General features: G+C 34.8%; 3 protein-coding genes across 3 annotated transcripts in view; 1 reads left to right on the top strand and 2 right to left on the bottom strand.

Moving 5' to 3' along the window:
• Window positions 1–5,260, bottom strand: part of LOC126826678 (stabilin-2) — an 83,752-nt gene extending 78,492 nt beyond the window's left edge. Inside the window, exons 1-6 of the mRNA XM_050555672.2 lie at window positions 4,339–5,260; window positions 2,951–3,036; window positions 2,344–2,413; window positions 1,636–1,731; window positions 694–819; window positions 134–330 (exon numbers count right to left, since the gene is read on the bottom strand). Of these exons, the coding sequence (XP_050411629.1) occupies window positions 134–330; window positions 694–819; window positions 1,636–1,731; window positions 2,344–2,413; window positions 2,951–3,036; window positions 4,339–4,672 (909 nt within the window). The 5' untranslated portion in view covers window positions 4,673–5,260. The remainder of the gene's footprint in view (window positions 1–133; window positions 331–693; window positions 820–1,635; window positions 1,732–2,343; window positions 2,414–2,950; window positions 3,037–4,338) is intronic.
• Window positions 5,261–9,138: 3,878 nt separating this feature from the next.
• LOC126828039 (cysteine-rich DPF motif domain-containing protein 1) lies at window positions 9,139–24,405 on the top strand. The gene is made up of 5 exons (XM_050557621.1): window positions 9,139–9,262; window positions 9,618–9,726; window positions 10,932–11,141; window positions 12,283–12,363; window positions 23,922–24,405. Exons 1-5 carry the CDS (start codon window positions 9,162–9,164, stop codon window positions 23,949–23,951), a joined length of 531 nt encoding a protein of 176 aa, XP_050413578.1. The 5' UTR covers window positions 9,139–9,161; the 3' UTR covers window positions 23,952–24,405.
• LOC126827467 (protein SEC13 homolog) lies at window positions 13,359–23,964 on the bottom strand. The gene is made up of 10 exons (XM_050556821.2): window positions 23,772–23,964; window positions 20,936–20,980; window positions 19,569–19,684; window positions 19,233–19,384; window positions 18,840–18,929; window positions 18,613–18,656; window positions 18,272–18,399; window positions 17,705–17,825; window positions 16,857–17,000; window positions 13,359–14,612 (listed from the first exon to the last, which is right to left on the bottom strand). The coding sequence occupies exons 1-10, from the start codon at window positions 23,772–23,774 to the stop codon at window positions 14,511–14,513; spliced, it is 945 nt and encodes a 314-aa protein (XP_050412778.1). The 5' UTR covers window positions 23,775–23,964; the 3' UTR covers window positions 13,359–14,510.
• Window positions 24,406–26,147: the final 1,742 nt, after the last annotated feature.

Below are 26,147 nucleotides of genomic sequence, written 5' to 3' on the forward strand. Positions count from 1 at the left end.
TAAATTACACTTTAAAAACAGCATTTCTTGACAATTTATTCAAAGAGAATAGTTGAAAAGACATTGCATCTTGAGATTGAACAAATTCATTTTAATTATCAGCATTTTTAAGTAACACGGAATTCAACAGTACCTTATTTGGTGATCTATATTGACAGACAGAGGAATTTGTGACACACCCTCCATAATTAACCTGACAGGGATTAATTGGATAACAACTGATGCCATCTCCTGAATAATTTGGTTTACATAAACACTCATGTTTGGCAGGACCAGTTGGATAGCATTCTGAATTAACATGACATGGATTGGACAAACAAGCATCGATAGCTGGAAATAAACCAAGTAAGTCTTAAAGCAATTAGTAAATTGTCAGAGACTAGCATTTTTCTCAAATAGTCCAAGTAGGCTTAATCGTCCATTGCAGAGTTACGTAAGGCTATTAATATAACAATAATTTCTCTGTCTTACAGAAAATCTCTACATTTATCTCAACAGTCCATTATAGTTTGTCCTGATAAAGAATCTGAACTAAACCAAATGAAGATTTGTTTGATTTTTATGTGATCTAAGATAGAAGGGAACCAAAATTATGAAACCATTTTCTTTCTCAGTTCCATGCAGGTTGCTATGGCCCATATGATGACATAGCCCACAAAGGTGAATATCTGCCTTATTAGGGAATGAGCTCACCTGTGCAAACTGTGCTATTTTCAACTGTTTTCTCATAACCAGGATCGCAAACACATGTAGTTGTATTATTTACTTCTACACATCGTGAATTGTTCTGACAGGTGAAATTATTACATTCTTCTAACTCTAGATATAATAGAAAATAAAACATAGCATTTCATTTTATAGGGTGAAAGCTACACTTTAAAAGAAAGAGAGAGAGATATTGGGTTTAACATTCACTCGACACAAACTAGCCCATTCAGAATTAACAAATGGTAAAATTCTCTTTGAGTAATAGCTTTTTGTGTAGGGGTCTTTAGCAGTAGGAAGAAACTTGAGGACCCAGAGAAAATCCATGAAGTTGGACAAGTGACCCTTCTCCTGGTCACATACAAGCTTACACTTTAAGATAGTTAATTAAATATGGTACCTAATGCCATTTTACTTGAGATATTTTTGTTATACAGTTGTGTTCGATGCATATGCCAGCTCAATCAATTAATTAAATATAATTTATAATTAAAGGGGCATTAAGTAACATTAGATAAAGAGCTGACAGTTCTCGCTATAATAGTTAAAAATTAGATAATGAAAACAGAATATGCTGAAAATATCAGTTAAATTGCTTCACTCTGAACCAAGATATTAGCGATTCAATTTTAGGCTAGCCTCAATCATCATTACTAATGTTGGTATCACAATACACAACATCTCGATTATCCATTTTTGCGTTAAAATATCCATCACAAAATGTATTCAAATCCATTAAATATTTCAGGCTAATGATGGCATTGAGAGTTGATTATGGTCTGAATAAGTTAATTAATGTCTAATCAATAATTGAGATAACATTTAAAGCCTAAAGAAAGAACTGCAATAGGCAGATTTAGCTCTTGCAAAATGCATTTTTAATTGGGTATTTCATGTATTTTTATTGTATACCAGATAACATAACATTACCTTGATCACAAAGTGTACCACTGAATCCAGAATAACAGAGACAGGAGCCATCACCTTGGATACCACCATTACAGGTTCCATTCACACATTCACATACTGAAAAAGGTGTTCTTTATTTCAATACAATATGACCACCAGAAGCTTTGTCATCCAGCTGTCAATGAAAGGGAAGAAGGGGGGGGCAAGACCAGAGATAAGTAGTCGGCTGTGATTTAAGCAATAATTCCATCTGAAAAAAACACTGACCCGTAGAGAATTTATAGGATGGGAAAAGAGCCAGTTACTCAATCCCAACAGATTTTCCCAAAAAATAAATCTAAAATGTTATATACTGAGAATAATTGTGGACAAACAGACGGACTTGAGGATAGTCAGGGTTCACAACAATATAACCCAAAGAAAAGTGGCATGATTAAAATAGAAATCGTGTACAACAGATGTGAAGAAATACAGACTTGGATGACAGCAATATTCTTCATAAACAGTACTGTTGTACACTAAAGGGGGATAACACTACAACTTCATTCTCCCTTTGTAAAAAAACAATAATTAATTAAGTATAACAATATAAATTCAACAGCGATATTATTTCAATACAACCAAAATTCTAACAAGTAAACATAGAGAGGAGTATGTAAGACCACTGTGTGTGTATAAGCTGTGTTCGAAATGGGTTACCCCCCTTTAGTCTCCAGATTCAAATATTACCTCCAGAACAGGTTTCCCCATATAGTGTTTCGTTACTACATATCTCACAAGATATACCACTAAAATTTTCCTGAAATAAAATGAAAGTTCATAAAAGCACACATTATACTGGATGTGTACAGAAATTCAAGATCCATTACATTGATAAAAGAAAACATTCCTTTTGCTGAATGTTTGTTAATATATAGTATTTACTAAAGTCCAAAAGAAAGTATACACTGCACATTTTGTGCTGCATCAACCAAGGTTGTTTTCCATCGTATGCAGCATTTGGGTACAATGTCAATTTGTTTCGCTTTTTTATTTTGCTTAGAAATTTTAAGTTTGGATGCAAGAGACAAACTCAGTAATGTTTTATCAAATGTTTTTAATCTAAATAAAACTTAGTCATATTTTTAGTGTGTATACTTTCTTTTGGACATTAGTATACTTCGGACTATTTATATTTTGCATATGTAATACACCCCTAATATAGTCATATTTATAGTCCAGTCTGCAAAAAAATATCATCACTTTCATGAAAAAGAATTAATTTCAACAAAGTGTGCACGAAAATTTAAAGTTATCCAGCATAAACAAATCACTATATTGTACATGATAGATTTACCTGACATTTACATTCTCCTGTTCCTGTTTCCCCATCACTACACACTCCCCTTCCATTACATGGCTGGACAGCACCACCAGGACATTCTACAATATAACAGATTTTACAGTTAAAGATATCAAAGATCGGTTGCCAGACACTGAAAAACGATCATCGTGAAGGTTGTGATAATCGGATGATAATTCTATCCATATCATTTTTCAGCTTTATGAAGAGCAACGCTTTTGTAGGTATAAGTAATTATCTAACAATCGTTGAGCGTCTGTAGACTTCATCTCCAAACCCTTTATCTTTCATATCATGAACAATTAGTAATAATCATATATATGGTTAATAAAATAACACAAACGGTGGTTTATGTTTGAGATTTACGCAAAACAAACGTTAAAGGCCCACCATCAGCTAACTTATATCAGCAACAAAACTTATAAAACTTTCAAAAAGATTAGATCATAATTCAAACCTCTAAAGTGTTAACAAGATTTTATAATAAAGGAGACTAACACTGGCCTTTTTATTATTGAAATGGGGTTCTTTCTTTCAATAGGATAAACAACCACTATGTAAATTTCAGAAAGATAGATTAATAATTGCAGCCTTTAAGGTTCTAACGGGGGGATCTCGCTGGCTAAGTGGGTAAGGTGCTGGCTCGCTAGTCTGGAGGTCAGGTGTTTGATTCCTGCATTGGAAGAGAAAGTTCATCCAGATTTTCCGACGTGGTTCCCCCTTATCAGCGATGCAGGATGGAGGGCCTGATAAGAACAGCTGTCTAGTCATTCGGATAATACGAAAAACCGAGGTCCCGTGTACACATTGGCGTGCATGTAAAAGATCCCTTGAAAGTTGGAATTCGATATAAGAGTAGGCCGGAGTGCCGCTGTCTGGGCATAATTTCTCCTCATATGCCTAGGCTAGTTTGGAGAAGAACAGTAGGACGTTAAACCCCATTTCATTTAAAGTTCTAACATGATTTATACCAAAGGGGCATCCCTCAAAATGATTATTGAAAAACGTTGAAAGTCCATTGGATTCTTTGCTTCATTAAGATAAACAAACCACACCCCATATCAATTTTAAAATGATTATTGTAGCCTCTAATGTACTAACAAGAAATATGAAGGACAAACGAACATTAAATTGGCTGCATATAAATATATACATGTACAAAATTTTGGCTTGTAGAGAATTTATAGGGATTCAACTGCAGGGGCAATAACTCAGTGATCAATTTTCAAACTATTCATAATTTGGCATACAAAAAAAGAATGAAAACATAAAACAGGGCACAGTGAATTACTCTGCAATAAATTGTTGAGCATTTCTAAATTTTGATCAGCTTATGCATATTTCTGCTGCGTTTAAAAACTGATATCTAAAATACAAGTTACCATCACAATCTGCTCCCCAAAAACCACCACAACATTTCATTGTTAAAGCTTCTCTTTGACATTCATGTCTACAACCTGGTAATCGTACTGATTGTTGTTTGATTGTTAAAAGTAAAGAACAATCAGATAATCCCTGGTCCGATGTTAGCTTAATTGTATTAACTGGACAGTCAATGTCTACATTAGCAATACATGCTCTACATGCTGTATAAAATGTCACATTGGTTACTCCATTGCAAAATTTTCTGTTCATGGAACTCGTTGTAGATGAGAATAAAAATTGTGTTAACACAAAGATAAAAATCACAATTGAAATCTGTTTTATCATTTTCATTTTTAAATCTAAATTTGATCAATTACATAAAAACAATATAATCACTTCCGAAGTGGACTTATTAGAATATCCTCAAGTATGCTTTCACTATACAATTCCTATAGGAAAAACGCAATCCTTTAGCAATATATATATATAATCCACTTCACACAGTCTATACAGCTCCCAAAATCACTACAAAGCATTGAAAGACCTGCTATGCTAAAAAATAACTACTGGACACACATTAAAAAAAATGTCACTGGAGGTCTACTAGATGCCAGTATAGAATATGAACATAGACTTCTCTCCTATCACTTAAAGGAATCAAAGGGAGCACTATTATCTGTAACTGGTACAGATATATGTTGGAAGTGGTGTCGTAATTCTTATCAGTGGAATTAATCCTAACAGGAACAAAAGACTTCGCAGCTTAATCTAAAGATTATTATCAAGGGACCAGAAATATACACTTTACACTATAATCTCATCAAGAGTTTTTATTCAAACAGGAACTCTGGTGATTCTCGATTACTGATAACTTTAATCCTATTAGGAACATTTAAACTATTTCCACTATTTTAATCCAAGAAAAATATCCAACCAATCTTAATACTAAACGTCAACATCTCACAGGCTAATCGTTAACTAAATTTTATTATGCAAATAAGGTATTGGGTAGAAGTCAAATTATGAAGTTACCCATAAAACTGAATTCACCATTCCTCAATCTAACACCCACTTCCTATTGATCATTTCCTAATTTCAACATGCTTAATATCACAAGTACTGTACTTAAGAGTGACACTTTCTTTAAGTCAAATTATACCTCATATAGTCTAAACATCTGATTAATTTCATTACCGGTACTAATTTAACCCCAACTATTAATGTTCCTGTTATGAAAAAAAAGATGGAGACAGTTTGTGGCTAAGTTCTCCATACATCGTAAATCATAGCTATTGTGGACTTTATATTTCTATAAGCTAGTTAACACATGAAGCACACTGTATATCCATTCTTGTCATTTTCAGAAATTGAAGGACAATATGTGGAAAAGATCACATAAAAATTATAGATATGTTGTTAGGCAATGAAACGCAAGCTGGTGCAAACCAGATTATTGCCAAGTGCAGCAAGTTAAATTTTTCTAATCTTTTCTTATGATTTTTCTGAGAAAAAATCCACAGCAGAGGGGACTAAAAAGTGTAATTTGTTACATCTTTACATACGTGGAAAGTTTCCACTGGAAACACCTATCATTCCTGGTAAAGATATAAGAAAAGAAAGAATCTGGAGCGGAATCTCTATTCTAGTGCTTTGAAGCTTAATATATGCAAATACATATAGGCCTATACTTTTCACGCTTTTATATAATACAGGAAATATTGACCGTTCCCTTTGAGATTTTATAACATTTTATATAATATATTGTCAATTAAATTTCTGTAAGATTTAGATAAAGAACTAGCTCTTCCTGCTATAATAGTTCAAAAAAAGATAATGAAAAGTGAATATATTGAAATTTTCAGTCCAATTACTTTATTCTGAATGAAGTGATGAATGTATAAGGTCTATCATCGGCTGTTAAAACCCTTTTTCTTTAAATAATTTGCATCTCGCTTTGCTCTGCATACGTTTTGATGTAATATGTTTCGGCAAACCCCCTCTGTAATTGTTAAGAAAAATCTCAATTTCTGCAACCCGTATTTCAAAATTTTCATCTTATGTTCCCTTTAAGGTCTCAATTATACTGACACTTTATCAGTTTCCGATATGGCTCCCATTGCACTGCAGACTATGGTACAATATATCAAACCTACAAGTATTAATTTATTAAAGAAGTAAAAATAAATACCAAGTGTACTTATAATTATATCCTGGCTGTGCTTGGTTAAATCAGTACATACTTGTACATGATTATTGAGTACTTTCTTCCTGATTACTAGTCATATGACATTGACATTCTACTGGTAAATGTAACATGTCATTTGGAATGAAATGAAATGAGTTTTAACATCCTACTGTACTGCAATGACTCGGCTAATGAAGACAGGCATACGCCATACACTGTGCTATGAGGGAAATTTTGCCTTGTCAGTGGCACTACAGCCTACTTTTATGAACACCAGTGTCGTATCTGTGTTACCCAAACACTAACTTATACTCGAGCCCCTCAGTTTGTCTATATTTTCAATATCAGTTTCCCGGATTTAAGAAACAAATGTACATGAAAAAATATAAAGACAAGGAGCTTTGTGCAATATTATTTCTAATTACATAAAAAAATGTTAGATAATAATAACTTGTTAAAAATAACTCTAACACTAACACCTTGGGGTTAAAAAAAATATCTCAGTTCAAGTCATTTATTACAACACTGGTGTGAAACAGCATAAGTCAAGAATTGAATTTCTTTTGAGGCTTTTAGATTTAGTTTTAAGGATTAAAATGATTTTTTTACCCATGTATGGCCCACATCGAAAGACAAAGAAATGCTGATCGCAGACCTGCTTATTTACAAGAAATTTCAGATAGGAAATTTCGACTGAATAATGATCAAATGAGACTACAAAAATTCAACATAGATTCTATTTACTTAACTTCCTGGAAGCGGTTAGTTTTCCTTAATTACCTTTCTTTTGGTGTTTTTATTTTAGTTGGCCAGTTCATGCAAAGAACTGAAAATGTTAGAACAGACTGAAAGCAAAACAAAGTGTAACATTAAAAATAACACTAGTTTTATAGGTTTTGTTTTATTTTCCACCTGTGTTAAAGATACATTCCCGCGTACAAACTGGATGATTTAATGGTATATATATATATGGACTAAAAACATATTCAAACTAATTAATTTGTCATAATTTTGCTTCAAATCCTTCTCAAACATTGTAATTGTGAAGGAATGCCCTGCTATAAAAATTTGATCAAACCAGGTCATGTTAACGTCACGTGACTTACCTCTCTTGGAAGTCAGAGGAGAATTCATTGCATACATAAGACGATGTTGTCTTTAATCGCTTACTATTTATTACAAACATCAAATCTTAATTAAATTCTCGGATTATTCACTACCCACGTCTTTTTCCGTCATTTTTATTTAGAAAGTGTTGTACGACTAACTCTTCATAAAGTTTATCAACTTGTACATCAAGCGCTCAATGTTCACGTGTGACCTTTGACATCACGCGTGCAGAAATTCCTAATTATCGGGCTGTCGATTAGGGGAACCTTTACATTTTTGTCCTGTATACGCTCCATAAAGTGTTTTACGGCGAATCCAGTATTTTTCTAGTAAGATTGGATATCTCTACTTTCCATATATACCAAAATTGCCATACTTTTATTGGAAATAACTATCCAATAAATACTTTTCTGGGAACCCATCTTTAACACTGGTATTAAACTAGTTTAGACACTGGTGTAAACACTATAGTGCTAAATCGAGGTGGGCTCAGGTTAAGGCACTAAAAAGAACACTAGTATACACCACTACAACACAACCTTAACACAAGTATAACCTGGGACTTGAATTGACCCTGTATATACATTTATAAAATTGAGCTTTGCCACACTGTTGTGTGCAGTGTCAGTAAAAATAATGAAAAATTATAAAGATAATAATCTGTGGAACAAGGCCTACAGTGACAGAAATGAAAATGGGGTTTAAGTTACACCCTACTGTTCTGCTCCGATTGGGCTAATGAAGACGGGCATACGCCATAAAGTGTCATATGAGGGAAATTTTGCCCGGACAGCTGCACTACAGCCTAGGCCTACTCTTATGTCAAATTCCAACTGCCAATGGATCTTTTACGTAGGCCTACACATCAATGTGTTCTTGATCGGGACCTTGGTTTTCCATCCTATCTGATGAACTATAGGCAACATTGTCCGATGCCAGGTCCTCTGTTCTGCACCACTGACAAGGGGAAACCACACCGGAAAATCCTGATGAACTTTCCCGGCCAATGTGGGGATCAAACATATACGACCTCCAGGTTAGCGAGCCAACATCTTACGTGCTGAGCCACCGTGGCTCCCTAGGCTACTCTGTGACGTGGTAGAAATTTTTGAAATATGGGTGTGTCAAAGGGGATTTGTTACCAATCATGTTGGCTTTGTTATAATCTGTAGATTGTAATCTCAACTTACACATTTTACAATATAATAGGGTACCTGTTTTAGGCTAGTAATCTAGCCGATTATATTATATAATCATGGACCTTATTACAGTCCATATTATGATTTCTCTTTTCTTACTTTTTAGACGATTTATGTCATGAATGATCATAGTTTATTGCCGTGATATATTCATTTGAATTTAATTATAAAAAAAGCAACAAAAGAACAAAATACCGATAGGTATGATTTAATTTTCAAACCCAAATTCATAATACGACACGTGTTCAATAAAACGCGCGAAATGCGTAGGTTTGGATGTCAAGTCGTAAAGTAATCTATTTGGCAAGTACGGATGCGGCCTGACAACTATGTCTACAAAAGTATCATGGAGGAGGAAATCCCGAAACAGTTTTCGTGTGACATTTGTAAATTCAAAGCGAATTATGAGTATTATGGATCCAAACCATCTTTTGTTAAATCTCTTTTGTATGTAAACCTATATATTATTCACAATGATATAAAGTGCTGATGAATATTACGCGAGTCTATATAATTAACTCTCACCATTCGATTGTTTATGCTTCGGGTCAAGTGTAACTGCACATTGCGACTGGGTATTGAAAACTTGACATATTTTTTTCAGTTTTTGGTATAAGGGCAACAACTCCAAATAGCATATGGATGCAGACCACCATTAATTTCTCCATTATAATGTTAAATCAGTGATGTATGTTGTACATGCTGTAGCCCATTTCCCATATATTGGTGAGAGCTTCCCTTTATAGCACATCAAAATGAAATTAAAGACTCATCAAATTTCTTTTTTTGATTTTTATTTCAGATTATTAGAAGAAGCCTATCTAATGAAAGATCCATTTACATCAGATGCAGGCCTGATTATACTTGGAGCACATTGTAGTATATGTAAGAAATGTGTTTGTTTAACAGGGGTAAGCCCAAATATTATTTACATTTCTTAATATAAAAAAAAATATCTACTTATCTATACTAAGCAGCAAAAGAAACGTCAGATTGGTATGCTATTCTGAATAGACGCATTGCATAAAACTTGCCAAATGTTTTTATTGTATATTTGTGACCACATCTCCAACTTTACCTGAGCAATAAGACTCCTTCCCAAACACAGAATTGAACCCAGGAAATGTTCTCAAAAACGCAATCCGACTTCTGAGATGGTAATGTGTTCTCCATGATTTTCATGTAACTCATGCTCACATGCTGTTCACCGGGACCAGGCCTATAAAATGCTCCCCCATACCTGATTGAATTATTCACACTACAACATCAGCAGCATGCCACGACTCACAACAGCTCAGAGGAACCAGGCGCTTGGAAGACTCGACACTGGCCACACTGCCCAAGCCGCTGCCAATCACTTCCAGGTCAGTGTTCGGACCATCTACAGGCTTCAGCAACGCTTTCGGGTGCCATGTTGTGCGACAGCACATGCAGAATCCCTTCACACAGGCATCTAAAGACCGCACGTCAGACAGTGGGAACACACGGAAGACCCATCAGTAAGGCTACAGTGCACCAATGTCTCACCAGAGAGAACATCTATTGCCGTAGACCTTACCTTGGAGCTATCCTCATCCCTCGCCATGGACGTGAACGTCTACAGTTTGCCCAACAACACCAGAACTGGCACAGGCAATGGAGAACTGTTCTGTTCACAGATGAGAGTCGGTAATGCATATCAACTGCAGATGGCAGCACCAGAATATGGCGTCAACATGGCCAGCGTTGTACCGAGACCAAACACAGCCAATGGATTGCGCAGGCTTTTCTGAGAGTGTGGTTCCTGGTGCTAATGGCGTTCATCAATCGTCTGGTCCACTCCATGTACAGACGCTGAGCTGCTGTTATTGACACTCTCGGTGGCCACACCAGATACTGATGTATAAACTGTGTACAGACTCTTAAACCTTCTCGTAATGTCTTGGAATTGTGATGAATTAATCACTAATGTGTCAACATACTGTTCACAAAAAATTGCTTTGATCCATTTAGTAAGTTGTTTTCTAGAACGATTTGATTAAAGTGTCTCTCTGATTTTGAAATCGTACTGATGGTTTTTTTGCTGTTTAGTATATTTCATTTGGATTATTTGAAATTTAAATTTATACACATTCAGATTAGTGAGCAATGGTGGTTCACTAACCAGGGATCTCAGGTTCAATGTTGGCCAAGAAAGTTCCCTCAAGTGGCTGGTCGAGAAACTTCTCAAGGGCCTGACCAGGAAACAGCGACTAGTCATTTAGATGGGACACAAAACCAAGGCTTGTACGTAAAAAAAACCATTGACAATTGGAACCTGCCAACTAGTAGTCAGAAACGCTACATGTGACAAAGTGCTTAATTTTCTATTTTATAAAATATGTACTATTATTTAGATGCAGTGAACTTATTGACCCCAGCTGGTTTTGATAATATATGATATCGGCTTTTCAACTATACACTTTGATCTAAACACCTACGCACTAATTAAAGACTATCAACTCCACATGTATATATTTATATCAGTCAGCGAAATTAAGATAACTTGTAAATGTCATATATACATGTAGTAATGATCTCATGTGTGTAGACCCAGTTGAAAGGTATATAACCACCAGTTTACTGACAGGAGAGAAGTGATGCTGCAGACGAGAAAGGAGCAGGGAAAAGAGACGAGCAGAGACCGGCGAATGGGCTCATCTGAGTTCAGCCACTGCCAGACAGAAGGGTGGAATGGATGAAATATAGTCATATACCGGTACTATATTAATGTACCGTTGTTGATGTTATTGTTTATGTTCCTGGTGTAGTTTAGTTTCTGTTGTATTTATGTAGCTGTTTTATATTTTGCTCTTGGTGTAAATAAATGATAAATTTACTAAACTGATATCTGTTATCACTATAATAGTGATACACACAGTCCAAGCAAAATTTGCTTTATAGCATACTGCATGTCTTCATCAGCCCTGATGGGACTGAAAATTAGTATGTTAAACCACATTTCATTTATTCTGATTAGCCCAGGCAAAGACATTTGAATTTCAACAATTTGCATTTGCTGCTTCTGGAGTTAAAGCCCATGCACACAATACTGTGAATGCTTCGGTGACAGCCTTGTTTAGATTAGTGAAATGAAGACATCCACTGAATTTCAATTATTTCTATATTTATGACTCTCGCATGATTTATTAGAAATTTGTAGGCATTGTTCACACTAGTGAAACCAGACAGTTTTAGAATTTTGTGATCATTTGCTGATCAACTTTAAATTTATGCTCTTTGTTTCATTTATTGGGATGAATAACAATAATTTCGGAAGTTTGTCAAGTCAGTGCCCTTGTTTACCGGTATATCATAGAATCTTGTCATCGCATTATTTATATTATACAAGATGCAGATATTCCTTTTTATTTGCCTTTGATTCAGAATACTACAAACGTTGTGTATGTCTCGTTGCTTGTTAACCAATCTTTTTTATTCTCCAGGAGTGTAGTCTGTTTTATACTAAGAGATTTTGTATGGAATGTGTTTATTCTAATATAAATGAATTTCCTCTAGAGATTCAGGAGGTAAGATAGAATTATTTAAACTGTTGTTAAAATAAATTTCAATAAATTATGATTGTACTCAATTATTCAAGTTCTGAAATATCTGTCGACTTCCCAGTATATTTTTGTTTATCCATGATGGTCTGATTTTCGTAAACATACATATATGGGTTATTTTTCCTCTAGGATTTTCCAGCATGGTTTCCACATTTCAGTGCCGCAGGACAGAGGTCCTGGCAAGGACAATAACTAGCAGTTCGGCTTCGGATGGGAGGGAAAACCAAGCACCCGTGTACACGTTGGCATGCATGTTTGAAAGAACCATTTGAAATAAAAGTAGGCTGTAGTGAGACTGTCTGGACAAAATTCCCCTTCATAAGCTCAGTTGGTGAGGGGAAGTAGGACATTAAATGGTTTAACTTAAACCCCATACTAATTTATTTTAGGAAATAAGAAAAAAACAGAAAAGTTCATAACAAGATTCCTTACCCAAATACAGGAAAGTGAAACAAGTTCAGTTTCTACCATGTTAACTGATTGTTAGTTAACAGGATTCCTTAACCAGATACATGAACGTGAAACAAGATCAGTTTCTACCATATTAACTGATTATTAGTATTGAAATGGGGTTTAACACCCTATTTTTCTGCAATGACTGAGGACTTACAGGGTCTGTAATGCAAAGATCAACGTAAATCTTGAAAAATGAAACCAGGAACATGGAAAAAACAGTAAAGAATTCTTGGTCAGATTCGAATTAAGAGAAAGCTAAATGTCTTTTAACTTACATGTAATAAAATATATTTTCAAACTGACCAGATTATTTAATGTAAAGGTGGCATACAGTTATCAGAATTTAATATTTAGTAAACTGGAACTTTTAAACCTTCTATAAATCTGTACATCACACTTTTCTAAGAAAGATTTCCATAAAGGCCATTTTAACATAACATATTCTTGTAGCTTATAAAAAAAAACTTCACTGATAATAATAAATGACAATGAAAGCAATGCCGGAGTATTTAGTAGTAATATTTATTTAGTTTTATATACATAAACATTTATGATAATTTACAAGAATAATATTTGAAAGTCGATAGAAATACATGAACTGTTAAAAGATAGTATAACAATAAAGTCAAGTTGATTACCACTATAACTTTTAATAGGCAGAGAAGAAATAGCAAACCATAATATAATTAATAAGTTGGTGTAAAAATTATACTTCTATCTTAATTCTGTTGCATTTTGAAATATCTGACTCCATGCTTGAGATTATTTAGATCAAAAAAGATTTTATTTAAAGAATATTAGATGGATTATATTAGATTCATACAATCACTGAATAAAGAATTACTTTTTACCATTTTCTATTTACAGGAGATATATATTGTATCTAAATGAATTGACACTTAACATAACAAATAACTAGTATTTCACTGTAAACTCAAAATCTCTATTTACTATATTCAATGTAATAAAATGCCCAACTTAAATCTTTTCTTTGAACTAAAATAAGCAACCCTCTGTTTTCACCTAACAGTACTTAGAACTTAAAGTTTGAAGTTCATTAGTTGCTGCAATCATGAAATGATTTTGATGCTCAGTTTCTGAACAAGTTATTGTGGAAAATGTTCAATGAGGTCTATTAAAATTGAACACTTCTTTTGAGTGTTTGACAAAAACATATCAAATATTTTGAATGTTTCACCAAAACCTATCAAAATATTTTGAAAATTTTTGTAAGGCCTGGGCAGCTATGACATTGAATATGGTAATTATAAATAAACTGTATTTTTTTTCACATTTCTACAAATACAATCAAATTCAATCTTTCCCCTTAATTCATTGCTTTACAATTTTGTACAATCTGAAACATTACAAAACAAATAGGTCTCTCTTATCATAAAACTACACCTTGCTGCTTAATTGCAAGCAACTCAACCTAGTATTCCATCAAATTACTTGTAAATAAAATGAGATCTCTTCCCCGCCCCCATCCCCATACAATGGCAATAAATTGTTGTATAGTAACTAACTGTTTTTGCTTGAATGATCAAGTTTTTAAGGAGACTGAAATTGAAATATATGGCTTTTCTCAATACAAGATTTTATCTTATAAATCTATAGATGATGTTATGAATTTACGATTTATACATCTAACAATTTCATTGTAGTGTTCTTTGTCCTTCAGAAATCTGTCCTTGACCTTTATTGACATCACTTATACAGACCCACTGGCCTTCAGTTGATTCCTTCCATAAGCTCACCTTGAAAAAAATATGAAGAAATTGGTCATCTGAAGTTTTTAACGAGAATCAGAGAATATGACTTTCTTCTTAACAGGAAAAATACAGAACAGAACCTATGATAAAGTGCTCTAAAGTAAATGAAATTCTGCTCCTACTGAGCTAATGAAGATGGGCATACGCCATAGGGTGCTATGCGGGAAATTTTGCCCGGGCAGCAGCACTATGTCCTATATCAAATTCCAACTGCCAAGGGATCTTTTATGTGCACGCCAATGTATACACAGGACCTTGGTTTTTTGTCCCATCTGAACAACTAGACAGGTGTCTTTGGCAGGCCCTCTGCCCTACACCACTGACAAGGGGGAAACCATGTTCGAAAGTGCTTTAATAATATTAGTATAAAATCATATAGAATAAAACTATAATACAAATGTATCTACTGACAGAGAATCGGTTTCAGATGAGTTATTTGTGCCTGACCTTGATAATCTCTTCAAGAACATAAACGTAATATACTTTACACTTAATCTCAGTTTTAATGTTATTTTTGAAAGTGATTTTCTATGTTACCAGTGCTTGTGGTTTTAAATACTCCACGAAAGACTGACTCGTTTCTAGACGAAAATGATATACATGTATGCAGTGATGGGATTTCAAAATTTTTCTTGTTGGACATTTTTACCGAAAATAAAGGGACATAACTCTTATCGTTATTTAAAATGGCAGTTTTTAGACCACACACAAAAATCACATGTAAACAAAATATTCAAATTCGTCCGTAATGTAAAATAGGTGCACCTCGTTATTTTTCATATCTAATTCCCGTACGGTATTCAAATTTATGTCAGTAATATTCCTACAAAATTCGTAATACGATAGAATGAAAGCGTGCCGATCTGTACTGTTTCAAATTCTTCCAAAATTACAGTATTTTCGGATCATAAGTCGCTACATTTTTCAGCAGAAGTCCGGCATTCGTCTTAAACTCCGTTACGACTTATGTACAGAGGGTAAGAATATGATATCCCGAGGAATGACACCATCCGCTAAATAATCGCTAGCACGCGCTATCGTCTAAAACAATTAAGTACTTACACTATTTCAATCGACATATTCGTCAACATTGCCTAGGTTACTTATTTCTTTATTTAAAAACATAAACCCCATTCAAAATATGATCGTAAATCCGAGAATATGCCATCAAAATAAAACCTTTTCTTCGACATTAGAAGCGTGAATTTAGTCATGTATTCATTTCATAATTTCACACGTCTCGCGAGATTTCTAATACCGGTATAGCACTCGGCAAACCTCGGCAGATTCCGTTACTCTACAAACAGCCCCGCTGTATGACGGTAAGTGATATGTACCTAATCAGATTTTCTTCAAACAAGGACAACTCTGAAAATTCTAAATACGCTTTGAACGACGCAATTTTGATAACTTCTTTCTAAAACCGGCAAGTTCGTAGGTACATATCACTTACCGTCATGCAGCCGAAGCTAGATGTAGAGTAACGGAATCTGCCGAGGTTTCCCGAGTGCTGTAAAAGCGTGCTAGAAATGTCTAATATTTTTCGGATATATGTGTGTGTGAAATAGCTTTATTTAATGCTCGCTTCCACCGAAGTGATATAGCAGACGAATTATAATGACTGTCTATTGATCTGGGCGTTATATACTCTTACAATATGTGACTTCTATGACTAGTTTATACATATTGTCGGCTCACATCAATGCGATTAAAATGTCCGTCAATGCAGAAACCACGAGGTTAACAAACGAAGATTAAAATTATAATGGATTGATGAATAGTCCGACAAAGGGCAAACAATGGCTTCCGTTTAAGATTAGATTGATGAATTGTCCGATAAAGGATTAAGTCAGTCAATCAAGGCAGATTAAGTAGTTAATCAAGGTAGGGTTATAGACCGTATAACACGATAAATACGTCGATCACTTAATTACCTAATCAATCCAGCGTATTATCGACGATAATCTGGTTGAGTGGTAGTTATACACTCAGTAAACTATATTAGTTTCGGAATTTTGAATATTATTCACCGTGTCTTGATGTCCGATTGGGCATATTCCCAGTCGGACAATTTTGGGCGTTTGGAAAAAAGATTCGGACAAGTCCGGAATATACAGGCAAAATCCCATCACTGCATGTATGTTATACTTCTAATGACCGATGTACTACTACCAGATTAAGGAAATGTATGGGTCTGTTACTGGTGTACAAATGTCTTTCAGGACTGACCTTGTTATCCCCCCCTGATACAGCCAGTATATTTCCTGTGATGCTCCAACTAACATGCCACACAACATCATTAAATTTCTGTAAAACTTTTGATGACCAGGTATTACTAGTTCCATCATTGGTCCATATTATAACTCGACAATCCTGCAATTTAATCACATACCATATATAATTACATTTCTATTATTATGAAGAGAAATACATGACAATGCAGGACATTTAAAATTTCTTTTTCGGACTCATTAACATGATAAAATCTTTATCAGATGATGACATTAGCATCCTAGGAGAGATAAATGAGGTTTAACATCCACTCGACACAAACTAGGTCATTTCGGGACTAACATATAGTTCAATTTTATTTCAATAATTCGCTTGCGTGTAGGGGTCTTTAGCAGTGGCAGGAAACCGGCAGACCCAGAGAAAACCCACGAGGTTACTCCTTGTCACATACAACCGGGCAATCAAAACCACACCAGTTGACTCAAAGATAACCCTTATGATACAGCACGCATGCGCAAACCATTTGCTTAAATCAGATCAAGGGAATGGATCCGGGGGCTAGCCACTGCGCTGTGATCCAGACTTCACTCAAAATAAAAAACAAACTAAAAGTAAGAGAAGCAACTAAAGAAAAGGGGGAATTTCCCAAACACTGTATCATACTAGGTGCTGCAAGAAATATAAATGTAGGCACATTGAAGGAAAAAACCTTTACAAGTAACCATTTTTGTGAAATGAAGTAGGGATCAAAACATTATAAGTGTGCGGAAAAATTCAAATGTATTAATTACAAAGTCTGTATGTCTCTAAACAGAGAAAAACTATGACCATTTAATTCTACTAACCTGAGAACAAGTAGCTATTATACTTTTTGGTAAACCTATAGATGGAGCCCAAGCTACATCACGCACCCAATCACTGTGACCTTCTAGTTTCTGTTCTTCTATCCATTGACCATCTTCTTCTCTAAAGTCAAATAAAAAATAGATCAATTTAAACAATGAACGAGATGAATAGTACACCCTTGACAGAAACATTACATTAGAAAATTACAGGCACAAGTAATTAAAAGGCGTATGATATAATGTCATGTATAAATTTAAAGTGAAATTGAATATGTGGTCAGTTGGGAATAGAATGGGTGTTTAACACTTCTTCAACATAAAAACTACGGCCATTATGAGAGTTAACATACTAGTGTATGTGAGAAAATGTTGCCATATCAGCAGTCTTATCAAATTCAAACTGTCAAGAGTTCTGTAACAACTAACATGAATATCATATTCTTTCAGGCCCATTTTAGCCCAGAGTATTTCACCATGGCCCATGGAAATGCCTACTGACAAATGAACATTTTTTTTTTTTGACAGTTGGGGCATTGAGGAAATCAGTTATACAAAATTAACATTTACCTCCATATTTTGACAAGATTATCGCAGCCACCTGATACGATACGTTTGACTGTAGGTGGTCTATTTCCTGTATCAAATAAAGCATTAGGTGTAACAGCTGGAGCCCAACTTACAGCATTACATCCAATCTACAAATACAAAAAATAATCAACAAACCAATCTACAAATACCTAAAAATAATCAACAATCCAATCTACAAAATCTAAAAACAATCAACAGATAGAGTAAGCACACATTTCATGAATGGCAATATACATGAAAGTCTGAATCGAAACAGTAATCATTCCAAGATTAATACTAAATTTTATTAAAACTAATTAAAATATATAATCTTTACTTACAGAATGTGCATTATTAATTTTTTTAGAATCCCAGGTGCCATCACCTATAAGTAAAAATAAACCCCCATCGGATTAGTACATTATACATGTATATCTAGGCAATCAATTCATCATGTACATGTATTAATTTACAATGGGAAATACATCTTTAACAACTACTGATACTGCATCAACTAATATCTTTCTCTCAAAGATAACTCGTGGAAAAAAAAACAACAAATATTTACCTGTACTTGATAAAATAGAGATTGTTCCATCTGAACTACCACATGCTAACAATAAACCAAATTCATGAGGTGCAAAAGCTACTGAATTTACTGAAAATAAACAAAATTTGAAATTAATTAAATTTCAGGAAAATAAATAACATGAGACCCATAGCAAAATTAACATCCTAATTCTCAAATTCAATGTGATTCTTTCAAATTATTCTGAATATCAAAAAGGTTCCCCATCATGCCTCTGAAAACAATCTCTCCAAATCTTTAAAATTGAATAATCCCTGCAACCCATACAGTTTTCACAGGAAACTGTTGAAAGATTAAACTGATGATAATATATGTCCATATTAAACGTAGGTGTACAAAAATATTTGAAGGGCTGTTTACATATGTACATACCTGAAGAATCGTGATTCGAATATTCATAAAGTTTAGCCCAGGTACCATTAGTCTCTTTCCAAATAATAACTTTTCTATCATAACCACATGATGCCAGTGTGCTACCAAACATAGGATGTGCCCAGGCTAACTGCCATACTGGTCCTTCATGTCTGAAAATTATAAATAGATCTATATTTCCTTGCTCTCTAGAATAGAGATCTGAAATTTTTTATCTATATCTACCTAATCAAATCACAAAGGAAGTAAATCCAACCTATTGCTCTACAAGAGATATATTCTGTAGGACAAAATCTATCAATAGCATATATAAAAAATGTGATGAGAATATCCTACCCTGTGAGATCTGATATTAATGTTTGTTGTCCATTTCTCACATCAAAAACTTTGATTGATCTATCTGATGAACAGGTGGCTAATTTTGTACCATAATAATCTAACTGAGCATCATGCTGAAAATAAAACATATTAATATTACATACGTAAAAAAAAATATATTATATAGACATTCTGTTACATGTACCTACAAAGCAAAACATTTATTCTACATACAGCTTCGTTATAATTTACCACATGCCTGCATTTTGAAATTATCATGGAAAGTAACTTCAATCAAAACTCCACTTTTAGTAATACAGTAATTATCCAAAATTTCTATCTATGTATCTGTTTTTTGAAAAACCAAATTTTTTGCTCAAAATAAAATGAATAGGGCTAAACTTCTGGGCCCTTATTCACGAAAACTTAAACTAAGATACAATCGAAATTTTAAGAAATACTGCAATTCGATTGGCTGACCAGTAAAATCAATTTGCATATATCCAATGAAGTTGCAGTATTTCTTAAAATTTTGGTTATAACTTAGTTTAAGTTTTCGTGAATAAGGGCCCTGGTTTATATAACCAGCGGCTGCCAGGCAGGATATGCCCACATTTTGCAAGAGATGGATAGAGAACAAACTAAAAACAAAAATGATTTTTTGTACAATCAGGGGCAATAATCCAGAAAGTTATGGTCTGAAAAGCGCAAATATCAAAAGGGACTGAGATCTTTGGGATATAAAGTTATGTTTTAAGTTTCATCAGAATTGGAAAAAAATTGTGACATCTAGAGGGTCCACAACCTTCGTATTGCATACTTTTACACAATTTGTGTAGAAAGAGCGGCCATTTTGTCAGGCAGTTTATTTCGATTTTCCAGAAATTCGAATTCAACCTTCATTACGGTTGAATGGGGAAATATTTAACAGTTTTTAAAATTGGAAAAAAAATTCTAGAGAATCCGCAAGCTAAAAATGTGATTTTTCAAACAATCAGGTGCCATAATTCAGGAAGTTACGGTCCGATATGCGTTAATTCAGGAAGTTACGATCCGATATGCACAAATATCGAAAGGAACCGATATCTTTGGGTTATAAACTTACATTTCAGGTTTCATCAAAATCAGAAGAAAATTGTGACCTCTAATGGGTCCACAAGCTAAAAACGTAATTTTTCGTACAATCAGGGGCCATAATCCATGAAGTCTTGGTCCAATACATGCCAATATCGAAAGCAACCGAGATCTTTTGGAGATAAACCTATATTTCAAATTTTGTCAAAATCAGATAAGAATTGTGACAGACAGGAGCGACGACAATATATGTCCACATGAAAATGTGGGCGTATAAAAAGTATTAAGTACATGTACAGAGAGGTACGTACCACCATGTCCTCATGGGCAGTGTCAATTGTATTCAATACAGAAACCTGAAACATAAAATATCATAAATTAAAAGAATCATCTGTAATTATTCAATTGTCGATGCTGTTATATGGAAGCTAGTTTACTCATCCATAACCATTGGTTGACTTGTTCACAGAAAATTGGTTATGTCGTCCACAACAAATAGTTGACTCGTACACATGTTAATCGTATGGAATAAATCAGTTTTTTTTACTCATAAGTTGTTTTTGTTTTATCCAATAGTACACACGCTTGATTAACCGATCACGGTGAACATTAGTTCATATAGGTTTTACTAAAAAGGTAGCTCTGTATTGAGTGTTGATTGACCTTTTGCTGTTCTTAAAAGAATCTTTTAAAAGATTAATTGGATAAGCTTATGTCTTTTACGTGACTGAAACAGAATAATTACATTCAACATTCAGGCAATACCAAAATGGAGCCCGATCATTTAGTATAAAGGGGTGACAGCATGCCACATCGAAACGGTTTTCGGTACATTTATGATTTTATGACAATTCAAGGCATAAGCTATCAGTCTCAGCTCGGTTTTGAGTTTGGGCGTTCACACATATAACTGCCTGTATCTCTTTATTTTGTTACCATCTTTTTACCTTCTAGTAAAATCCCTCTTTATAGATTTTCTTTTGAAATATTTGGTTTTAATTATTTGATTAGTTGGATGGGAGAATTTTCTTTTGAACACAAATGCGCCATTGCAGCATAAAAATAATGACATTCATTTAATGGGCTTTAAAATTGTACCCATGTTGTTTGTTAAAATATCTATAATATAAAAATACATGTAATGTAGTGATGTAGGAAAGTTTTAGTTTATATATGACTTAATTTTTACGAGTATCCATGCAATCATTGATATTTTCATTGTGAATAAATTTGGTAGACTGGCCATCAATGGTTTCCATATAAATCTTTTGTTTTCATTGCAACACGTCGTGGTTGTCAAACTGTCTGTCAAAGTTAAACCACCCCTGCAACAGCCTCATTGGTTATGCCTAACATGTGACGAAAGCAGTGTTGTCTCGTACTCAGTCGAAAATATAAGCAAACACGTCAAGTTTTTCAAGAGAGAACTTTTTTATTCGTTGGGATATTTAATTGCACAATGGATTTTATTTAACCGGAGTTGATTTCATACACACAGGTAAGTTTATAATATCCAAAGTTACATAGTGTGTTCATATTCGAAGAAATTTGTTTAAAAAATAGGAATGTTCAGACAGTTTTCGACATTGAAAACACAAACTATTTGTCATTTTAAATCAACATTGATGTTGTGATCTTACCGGGAAAGATGAGCTTCTGATATCCAACATTTAAGACAAAATAAACATTTTACCATTGGTACACAAATCGTGTACCGAGTAATGCGTTTCAGCACCTAACAAGAGGCTCGAAGAACGAGGCTAACCATATTCCACAAGTCATGTCAAATGATGACGCCATATTCTTATCTGGAGAGCATGCACAAGATATACTATCGGTTTAGATTGGAACCAGGCGCTAGAGATTGCCATTTAATTGAGCCTTCTGGCGTTTTTCACCGAAAAGGCCTATAACTTTACTGATTAGAAAATACAGTAAAAACAGAAACGATTAATGTAAATTAGTTTATACACATTCATATAACATTATCATATATCTATGGGTTGCGACCCATTTGTGTCAATTTTTAAGTCCCAAATATTAGCGATTTAGCTCCTTTAATTAAACAATTATAATAACGAACTTACAAAATTAAAATTTTTTGGCGAAAATTGCATAATTACAGGCCGACATTTTGTTGTTTTAAATGTGTTACAAAGATAGGATAATATCCGCCTTATTTATGGAATAAATTATAGTAGTTCTTCCCTAAGCTTAAAGGAGCTAAATCGCTAACATTTGGGACCTATAAATTGACCCAAATGGGTCGCAACGCATATAATAATGTAATCTGATTGTATATAAATTGATTTTCATTCAATTGTTTCCGTTTTGACTCTAATTTCAAATCAGTTATGTCCAGTGAAATACGGCATGAGTCTCAACCGAATGCCAATTTCTAGCGTCTGGTTATACCAATCTATTGCCCATGCTCTCCAGATAAGATATGGCGTCACCGTTTCAACCGCTACCGGCAGAAATGTTTGAAGGGGTAGAAGTGACACTTTCCTGCATGTCACCCACAATAAAATCTCCAGTCTTCCCGGCAAGAGCCTTTTTCGATGCGTTGCCATTTCACTTAATTGCTTTAACTAGTAATTATTTCCAATCTTAAACTCTTAATAGAGAAGAAAAATTTCGTTTTTAGCGGGCGGGAAAAGCCGGGAGTGTGCTTGCGGCGAATAAAGTAACTCAGAAACCGAAGAGCGTCGAATTAATTAAGCGCAATGACGAGTTGCCTCCCATTGCACACAATGACGCTGAAACGCACTATGGTACACGAAAGGTAGTAAAATGTGTATTTTGTCTTAAATATTGAATATTAGAAGCCTACCTTTTTCCGGTAAGATTACAACATCAATGTATGTCAATGTTGATTTGAATTGACAAATAATTTGTTTGTGGGCCTGGTACGTTGACCCGGCTACTTTTGACTTCCACTACTAACCCTAAACCTAAGTAGCCGGATCAACATACTGCGCCAATTTGTGTTTTCAACATGTAAGGCTTTGGATCATATTGACTTATAGCCTTAGCTACTTTAATGTTGAATTGGTGTAAGTAAACATTTTGAAGTAACGAAGAAAATAAACGTCAACCGGTTAACACAAAAAATTGGCAATATTTGTGATGTTTTTTTAAACTTACCATCGTCGCAGTACACCTAGATACAATTCAGCCAACTTAGCTGGTTGTTTAATATGTAACTATCTCTCAACTAATGTAAAATATGTTGATAAATGTTGTAATAATGGCCAAGAAAATCCAAATTATCTAAATTTCTACTTTGTGTTTCAGGAAACGTGGCGAAGTGTAACTTCCGGTTGATGCCTTCGTCACGATCAAGAACCGTAACTCTTTGATAGTTTCCGGGTCGTTTTGCCACAAATTGAGTTCACAAGTGAGGTTTGGGCCGTTCAATGTGGATTCTTGGTGCAGAAAATTCATATGGGAACATCATGGAATGTTTGTAACATCACTCAGTGGCCGTGGGTACTTCTTATTTTGGCATGGAATTAGTTGTTCCCCGGACTAAACTGTGTAAATCTCTGGTTGATTTTATTATTTTGGCTTTCTCTTTATATGATTCATCCTGTCAGTAGTGCTGGACGGTGGACCTGGCAAGGGACAACGTCTAGGTCTAGTCAGTCGGGTGGTACGATTAGATTAAGGTCCCTCGATGTGCCCTTGAAAGTTGGAATTAAATTGTTGTCCGGGCAAAATGTCCCTCGTAGCCACCCATACAGCAGGTGGCATCATTATCAGGGGCGGATCTAGGATTTTTGAAAAGGGGGGGCGCCGCAAAATGAGGGCACTGACCGCGGAGACGGGGCACGCCGCTGAGAGGGTTTTTTTGTTTAAGGGGGGGGGGGGCTCCCCAAAAGAAAATTATCCGTCATTTCCTTGCATCTGCAGCCATTTTAAGAGCTATTTGGCTGATATTTTCGTCTAAGTAAACGTTCGGAAAGCCTTAAAACCGAGCAAAAAAGCCTGTTGAACATGCGACTCGAAAATTGTCATGGCGAGCGAGGCATTATGATGGGAAAAAAGACGAATCTATTCCCAAGCCACTTCACTATTTAAGCCTTGTAACTTGTACTGTGCACACATGAACACTCTATAGGATTAGGGCACCGTCAGCTATATAAAACCACAAGAATTCGTTTGAAAGTGGAAGCATTAATTAGACCAGACTGGTGTGTATGAGTCGATGGTTTGAGTCATTTGGGATCCCCGCAACAGGTTGGGAACGGACATATTTGGGTCTGAGAAAAGGCACTTTCAGTAGTAAAAAAGGGAACTGTCGAAAATAAGGGGGGGGGGGCGCACGCCCCTCCCCCCCTTGGATCCGCCTCTGATTATCCTTTAGAGCAGAAAAGTAGAAGATTAAACCTAATCCATCCATTCATGCCTTTCCAATTTAACAAACAATTTATAGGCTATACTTTCATTTGAATCTTGGGGAAGGGCGGGGCAAAAAATCCATATTTCAACTACAAACTTCATCAAAGAAATGAATTTTCCAGAACTCTCCTGGTTCATTTACGTTATAATCAATTATAATCCTAGTTTCATCTTATTGTCCCCCGCGCCTTTCGAAGAAAGCAGCGGAGACTATTAAAATGGGTTCGTCCGTCTGTCTGTCACACTTTTTGGGACACAATAACCCTCTTTCTAATTGAGCTAGAATGTTCAAACTTGGTGTAGGTGTTTATTAGGTCAATGAGTTCGAAGATAAGCATTTTCTGCTTAGGGTAAGCAGAGATAAGCAATTTGATTGGTTGATGCTTTGGGACACGATAACTTTAGTTCTAATTAGGTGAGAGTGATGAAACTTGGTGTATAGTTTCATTACATCAATACCTCGACTAAGTTCGATAATGGACAATTTCTGCTCAGGGTAAGCAGAACGATAAGCAATTTGGTTGGCCGAGACTAAGTTCGATAATGAACATTTTCTGCAGAGGGTAAGCAGAGCAATGGAATTTGATTGGTTGAGACTTTGGAACACAATAATTCTCCTTCTAAATGAGGTAGAATGTTCAAACTTGGTGTAGGCGTTCATTAGGTGAATGCCTTGATGGAGTTCGATGATGAACATTGTCTGCTTGCGGTAAGTAGAGATAAGCAATCTGATTGGTTGATGCCTTGGGGCACGACAACTTTGGTTATAATGAAGTGAGAGCGCTGAAACTCGGAATAAAGATTCATTATATCATTATCTTGACTAAGTTCGACGGTGAGAATTTCCGGCTTAGGCTAAGGAGCGATATAACAACTCTGCTTTTAATTGAGGTAGAATGTTTAAACTTGATGTAGATGTTAATTAGGTGAATGTTTTGACTGAGTTCAATGATTAATATTTCGAGCTGAAACTAAGCAGAGCTAATCAATTTCATTGGTCGATGCTTTGGGACAAGATAATCTTGAAACTATCTGATAGAGAGTGATGAAACTTGATGTATAGTTTGATTGCTCTATACTTTTGAAAAAGAATAAATGTGCGATTAATTAATATATGTC

Source organism: Patella vulgata, chromosome 7 (genome assembly GCF_932274485.2).
Source record: "Patella vulgata chromosome 7, xgPatVulg1.2, whole genome shotgun sequence".
Classification (NCBI taxonomy): Eukaryota; Metazoa; Mollusca; class Gastropoda; family Patellidae; genus Patella; species Patella vulgata.